Below are 7,662 nucleotides of genomic sequence, written 5' to 3' on the forward strand. Positions count from 1 at the left end.
TACATTCCCAATTTTGGTTCATCCATAACTCTTGTATATCTTTCCTCACTTATCAGCATTTTACTCAACTCACTGTTTCTTTAATGGGAAGGAAAAAAAAAAACAGAAAGTAAAGGCCAGTCTTTTTCCTTTATTTTACTAGTGTTTGTATAGGAGGTGTGTCTTACAATATAGGAGATTCAGATATAGCATTAACCAAATAGTCTTGCCTAAAATAACCATAGCCAGTAAACCTGACAGCCAGAAGATTTTCAATCCTCTAACCCCCATTCCAACATACTAATAAACTTTAAAAATTCAAATACAATAACAATCACATAAGAAACTGGTTTTATAACCATGCCTGGGGTATAGTTTCAAGAGTTCCTAGTGGGAGGAGGTTCACTTTTCATTCAATGACATTTTTTACTATTTGGCAGATTCACCATGTGCTTGTATAAGATTTATTATATTAAAAATTTAAAAACAATATTGGCCAACATTCATTGCACATTTACTATGTGGCAGGCCTTTTATATTCATTACCTTATTTAATCCTCCTAACAACCATAAAGCAATTTTTTTTAAAGTTTCTCCATTTTATAGATGAAGAAACAGGGGGTTAAAAACTTATTCAAAGACATACATTTATTGACCAAACTCACATTTTATGGGAATAAAAATATATGATAGAGATAAAAATTCTGTGAGAAGTTCAATTACCATACAAGGTGAAGCAGGAGTACCCTATCAATAAAGGAGCATGTTTATTGAGTATATTTTGCCAGGCTTGTAGCAGTAAGTTATGCTGAAATTTAGGCAGAGCTCCAGGGCTTTAGTTACCGGGTTTTAACTTGTTCATTCTACAGCTTCCATTTCTCAACCATCCTGTTAAAGGATTTGATTGGAACTGGAAATTTCACATTTGGGGAGAGTGTTGGCCATAGACAGCCCATGACCTTTGTTTACCAAAACTACCTCCCTTATTTCTATAGATCAAAGAAGCAGTGGTGTTTCTGGGTTTCTATTTATGGTCTCTTTCATTCCCATACCCACAGAAATAAATGTGAGCCTTTAGGGAAAGCAAATTGTGGAAGATCTTCAGGTTTTCAGTACATAGATTAGGTCAGCTGAATCAGCCTTCAGGACATAAATCAGAATTTTGAAGGCTAAGAGTTTGAAACCAGCACAGCAAAGGTCTAGTTCTTTGCAAAAAAAAAAAAAAGAAAAAAAATTGTCTTTTTGCAAATACCTGGCAGATGTAAATAAGCTTCAAAATTGCAATAGCAATTATTTTAGCAACAGATATATCAAATGCTTTTTGCACCTTCGAATCATGTTTTCATTTTGTTTAATTTTCACATCTAGCTGAGATAAAAATTAGTGGGAGTGGTCATTTTTTGTACTGTATCTAGCATACATGATTTCCAGTGGCAAGGTATAATAATTCATATGCTAGCATGAGCCTTAGAGGTAACAAATGCTCATTTTGTGATGCTCTTCTAATCCTGCCATTATTTTTAGTCTTAAAATGACCATATTCCTTTCCAGGAAGCTCCCGTCTTATGAACAGATCAGTTTTGGGGGGATCTCTGGATTTAGTTTTTCCAATCACTGTTTCTTTCATAAACACGTATTGAGGACTTACTGTGTGTCAGATATTCTTCTGGGTGCTGGAGTTAGAGCTAAGAATAAACACAGCAGGCAAATAATCCATACCTGCATGGAGGTTACAGTCTAGTTCTGGAAGAGAAGCAATAACAAGTAAATTATATAGTATGTTAGAAGGTGAGGAATACTATGAGAAATATTAAGCTGGGAGTCTGGAGTGGGGGTTGAAAACTTAAATTGAATTGTGCTTTAGTCCATTTTCACACTTCTGATAAACATACCCGAGACTGAGCAATTTACAAAAGAAAGAGGTTTAATTGGATTTACAGTTCCATGTGGCTGGGGAAGCCTCAAAATCATGGCAGAAGGCAAGGAGGCACAAGTCACATCTTATGTGGATGGCAGCAGGCAATAAAAAAGAAAGCTTGTTCAGGGAAACTCCCCCTTATAGAACCATCGGATCTCATGAGACTCATTCACTATCATGAGAACAGCACAGGAAAGACCCGCCCCCATAATTTGATCACCTCCCACAGGGTTCCTCCCACAACATGTGGGAACTGTGGGAGTTGCAATTCAAGATGAGATTTGGGTGGGGACACAGCCGAAACCATATCAAGTTGTTAAGGAAGGCCTCACTTAGAGGGTGACACTTGAGCGAAGACTTGAAGGAAATGAGAGAATGAGCTGTGTGGAGACCTGGAGGACAATTGTTCCAAGCCAAGGAAACAGTCAGTGCAAAGGCCCTGAGGCAAAGGTGTGTCAGGCATGAGAGTGAAGAGAAGGAGACTAGTATGGTTATAGCAGAGGGAGCAAGAGTCCTATAATAGGGGCTGGTATGCTTAGAAAAGTAGCTGGGGCAAGACGCCATAGGGCTTTGCAAGGCATTTTAATGATTTGGCTTTTACTCTGAGATGAGGTTCCATTCAAAGGTTTTGAACAGAGGAGTGATAACAATCTGATTTCATTTCTTATAGATATATTATTAATTATGCAAGAGGGTCTCACAATTAATTATCCACCAAATTCTGCTTAACCCATATTGCCATTCAACTAAGGTGCTAATGAGACTCTGAGAACTTGTGCTCTAAGTGCTGGATTTAGATAATGGAGATGGGGATTTGGCTGACAGCTCAGTTGGATGACTTTGGGCACTTCAATTAACATCTCTGAGCCCCATTTTCCTTGTCAGAGAAATAAGTATAAACTATACCTGCCCCATGGCCTTATTTTGAGGGTCAAGTAAAAACTAAATACAGAAGCACTTTATAAATTATAAGACAATATAAATGTCAGGAGAGGTGGTGATAGCAACAGTGGTTGTGGTCGTGTCACCATTATTTCAGGGAAAATTAAGCCCAGAACCTAAGTCCGAATGTTAGGAATGCAAGCTTCCCTTTCCCATCTCTTCTTATTAAATTACTATGGAAATGGGGCCTCTTGTTCCTTCCCCAGCACTTGGGATCCAGAAGACAACAAGGACTCTGATGATCCCAACAAAACATGCCAGTCAGGATCCTAGCAGGAAGAGTTGTCACTGACAGGGTGTTTGGTAGACCGGAGCCTCCACAGTGGGTGGGTCTGTTGTCCTAGTGACAGCATCACACCTTTCCCTCTCCCTGGCCCCATAAGCATCCCCAGTTCAGTGCAGGGCATTACGCTGTCCTCAGATGGGCAACTTTTCCAAGTAATCATAACCCTCTTCTGTTTCTCCACCAGGCATTCCTCCTATGGAAGGCTTTTGGACGACCATGACTACGGGTCCTGGGGAAACTACAACAACCCTCTGTACGATGACTCCTAACAACGGAATATGGCCTGGGATGAGGATTAACTGTTCTTTATTTATAAGTGCTTATCCAGTAGAATTAATAAGTACCTGATGCGCATTGAACGACAATCTTAAGCCCTGTTTTGTTGGTATGGTTGTTTTTGTTTTCCTCCCTCTCCTCTGGCTGCTACAACTTCCCCTTTCTGGTACAAAAAGAACCATTCTTTAAAGGTGAGTGGAGGCTGATTTGCAGCTGAAGTGGGCCAGCCTTGCACCAGCCAAGCCAGACCACCATGGTGAAGGCTTCTCTCCCCACTGCAGGACCCACTTTGAGAAGGACCGAGGAGGAGGATTTGGGTTGTTTTGTCAGGGGTTACTTTCAGGGGAACATTTCATTTGTGTTATTTCTTAAACTTCTATTTAGGAAATTACATTAAGTATTAATGAGGGGAAAGGAAATGAGCTCTACGAGGATTTCACCCTGCATGGGAGAGAGCAGGGTTTTCTCAGATTCCTTTTTAATCTCTGTTTATCTGGTTGTTTCTGACAGGATGCTGCCTGCTTGGCTCTACAAGCTGGAAAGCAGCTTCTTAGCTGCCTAATTAATGAAAGATGAAAATAGGAAGTGTCCTGGAGGAGGCCAGCAGGTCACGGGGCAGAATCTCTCAGGTTGCTGTGGGATCTCAGTGTGCCCCTACCTGTTCTCCCCTCCAGGCCACCTGTCTCTGTAAAGGATGTCTGCTCTGTTCAAAAGGCAGCTGGGATCCCAGCCCACAAGTGATCAGCAGAGTTGCATTTCCAAAGAAAAAGGCTATGAGATGAGCTGAGTTATAGAGAGACAGGGAGAGGCATGTACGGTGTGGGGAAGTGGAAGAGAAGCTGACGGGGGAGGAGGAGGCTAACCTGCACTGAGTACTTCATTAAGACAAGTGAGAATCAGCTATCGATAATGGCCAGAGATATCCACAGCTTGGAAGAGCCCAGAGACTGTTTGCTTTATACCCACACAGCAACTGGTCCACTGCTTTACTGTCTGTTGGATAATGGCTATAAACTGTTTAAAAACAAAACAAAACAAAAAAGAGGCACTAGTCTATCTGCAATTACTCAACAAGGCATTTTCATAGGAAACAGACTATGATTAATCCATTTATTCTTGCCACACACTTACCTTACTAATTCTTCCCTTTAATAAATGAGCAACCCTGGGTATAGTCTTAAAATTCTGCACAACAAATTTTGAGAAAGAATTTTTCCTCTTTGTAGGTATCCGTGTATTGCAATCATTCTCAGCCAGGAGGTGATTTTGCCCCCTGCCTCCACCCTAGGGACATTCAAAAATGTCTGGTGACACTTTTCATTGTCATGACTTGGGGGTGCTACTAGAGGCCAGGAATGCTGCCAAACACTCTACCATGCACAGCACAACCTACAACAGCAAAGAATCATCCACCCCAAAATATCAGTAGTGCTGAGATTGAGAAGCCCTGATTTATCACAATGCCCACTGTGACAGAACAAGACACTCACAGATTAGTGATACGTTTTATTTTTAACAAAATGAAATGATGTGTTAAGTTTTTGTCTCCAAAGTGTTTAGTTTATTGGCTGATGGGTTGTTCTTGGTATGCATGGTGACCTTTTTATTTCTGTGTGCTTCCTAGAGAGCTTTATTTCATGGCTACAACTCTGTCTTCTTGTAACAGCTGATATTAGCAAGCAGCATCTTATGTCCTGATTTCATGTAGTAGAAAACAAACATTGAGTCCGACTTCAAAATGTGTTATATTGTCCTGCAGTGTCATAAAGAACCTGAAAATGAACTTTTGTTTCCAAAGTTGGACCTTGCTGCCATGACTGTTTAGTTTACAGAAACTTGACCCCGGCTCGTCCTGTCTCTGGCTGTGGTCCGGTAAAGCACTGAAAATCCCTCTGGTCTCAGAGACAGTAGGGGCAGTGCCACTTTCTACAACCTGCCAACCCACACACTGGAGTAATTCTGAAAAAAATTATTCCTAAATTCTCTAAGTGCGGACAGAGAATGAGCAAGCCCCAGAAGTATTTTACAACCAGAGTGGGTAATGAGGAGGGGGCTTACTGGAATCGTGATATCTCTGAATATTGAAAACAACAACTAAAAAAGTGGACCTTCTCAGAAAAAAAGGGCAGCAAATGACCAAGGGCGCCCCTTCTGGCTGTGCTTGGCTTGAGTAACTGTCTCTCTTTCCCCACCCCCATCACAGGGCTTTCAGTTTGGCAAAGGAAAAGCAGATAAAAACAGGACATTCCATATGTTTCTTTCTCCATCGGCCAAAAACATTTTGACACAACGTGAAACACCTTTGGAGAGGTGCACTTCTGAATGCTGCCTCTGGCATAAATCCTGGGGCAAGGGACCAGCCTCTTCCTAAGAACCATGGCCTTCTATAAACCGTGAACTCAAGCAGGCATTTTTTTTTTCTTACCGAAAGGCTGCTATTGTTCAAAGGTGCATAATGGGTCTGTTGCTCTTATTGGCTTTCAAGTGTGCATGGCAAAGACAGAGATATGGGCCTAGAGCAGATATATTCAGCAAGGTGACAGTTTCTCATAACAATTCTAACACTTCTTATCTTATGTGAGTATAAAATATTTAAGGGTTGAACCTTATTTTGCCAAATGTATCTTTTCTGATTTTGAATTGGCCAAAAGATTTTAGCAACTATATTCTACAAATGTTACTTATAACACACACACACACGCACACACACACACACACACACATCTGAAATATATGCCGAAAATTGACGTCTTTGACCTCAGGGAGAGCACCTGTTCAGGTCTACCTAAGGGAAATGGCTCCAGTGGGTCTAAACAACCACATCCTATCCGTGGATAGGTCTAATCATAACACTTTAGAGAGAATGTAAAGCAGGAGGGAGGCAAGCCGCCTCTTCTCGGCCATCGACTGCAGATGATGAAAGAGCAGGATTCAACTTTGTTTTCTTTTCCTGTGGCCCCAATGGAACCTCCTGCCCTCCCTGCACGTCTGTGTCTTCATTTCTAAAATGGGGGTGATGCTTTCATATTGACCTCACCCCATACTACCTCACAGATGTGTTGTGAGGATTAATAAAATTATGTCTATGGTATTTTCAGTTTCTGGAGAAAAATACTTATAGACAGTTTAACTATTACATAGATATATAAGTGATCTTAGTTTCTTGTTTGTTATGATACTAATGTGTTGTTTTAACTTATTCCATAAAATGACAGTTGTGTCCTAGCCACATCAGACAGCTATCTAAGCTCTGGACTACCCCTTTGTGCAGCTGAATCACTGCAGGGTTGACCATGCCTGGGGTCACAGCCATGGTTTCCATTTCTAGATGAAAGGATGGCCTAGGACATAGGTCTCAAAGACTCTTGGATCAGAATCAGGAGATTAGGGAAAACAGGATGGATACCTGAGCACTAACAGCAGTAGACGTAGACCTCTGGCCTTTACCATCTGAGGTCTTCTGAATTCTTTGTGGGGTTAATTTTGATTTGATGTCATCTGTTTGCCCTTCATCTTGCTTGCAAGTGTGCATGGTTCAATCCCTCACATCCAGGAAATGAATTTTGCAATTGGGCCAGATGCTAATTTGCACGTTGATTCACCTTCTTTGCCTTTAACCCCTTTTTTTTTTTTTTTGGCAAATGAATGTACCATTTCAACTTTGATTTTAATAGTGCTCGTTGATATTGGTAATAATGCTAACCAAGAGATCAATGCCAGATTTTTCTCTCGGAGTAAGTTAGCTGAAGTCATTTAAAGATGGAAAGATGAGAAAATTCTTTGATATTTGATGTCATTGTATCCACATTTGTTGTAAGACATATTGCATACCAATTATAATTATATCAATTAAAGTTGATAAAAGCTTCCATCTGGCTGTGGGTGATTCACATTTTGATATATTTTGTTATTCAAACCACTTGATTGATATGCTCAACACAACTCATATTAAGTAGTTTTGACTTGTTCTTAAAGAAAATGTATCCCACACCAGTAAATATTTTCTGCATAGCAGAAAGGTCTCTCTGACCTTGAAACAGAATTGAAGAATGTCAGAATTGAAGAAACTTTTCAAGAATTGAAGAAACTTTTCTTTTTTTTTTTTTTTTGTATATTTCTTTTATTTATTTTTTTCTTTTATTATTATTATTATTATTATTATTATTATTATACTTTAGGTTTTATGGTACATGTGCGCAATGTGCAGGTAAGTTACATAAGACCTAAAACCATAAAAACCCTAGAAGAAAACCTAGGCATT

The 7,662-nt window shown here is 40.0% G+C and overlaps 1 protein-coding gene across 3 annotated transcripts in view; it reads left to right on the forward strand.

Annotated features, from left to right (window-relative positions):
• PARM1 (prostate androgen-regulated mucin-like protein 1) overlaps positions 1-7,270 on the forward strand; it is a 119,223-nt gene extending 111,953 nt beyond the window's left edge. For all 3 annotated transcript variants that reach the window (XM_054485123.2, XM_054485122.2, XM_054485124.2), the window contains one exon: positions 3,310-7,270. In XM_054485123.2, the coding sequence (XP_054341098.1) occupies positions 3,310-3,394 (85 nt within the window). In that variant the 3' untranslated portion in view covers positions 3,395-7,270. The remainder of the gene's footprint in view (positions 1-3,309) is intronic.
• The last annotated feature ends 392 nt before the right edge of the window (positions 7,271-7,662 follow it).

Source organism: Pongo pygmaeus, chromosome 3 (genome assembly GCF_028885625.2).
Source record: "Pongo pygmaeus isolate AG05252 chromosome 3, NHGRI_mPonPyg2-v2.0_pri, whole genome shotgun sequence".
NCBI classification, from domain to species: domain Eukaryota; kingdom Metazoa; phylum Chordata; class Mammalia; order Primates; family Hominidae; genus Pongo; species Pongo pygmaeus.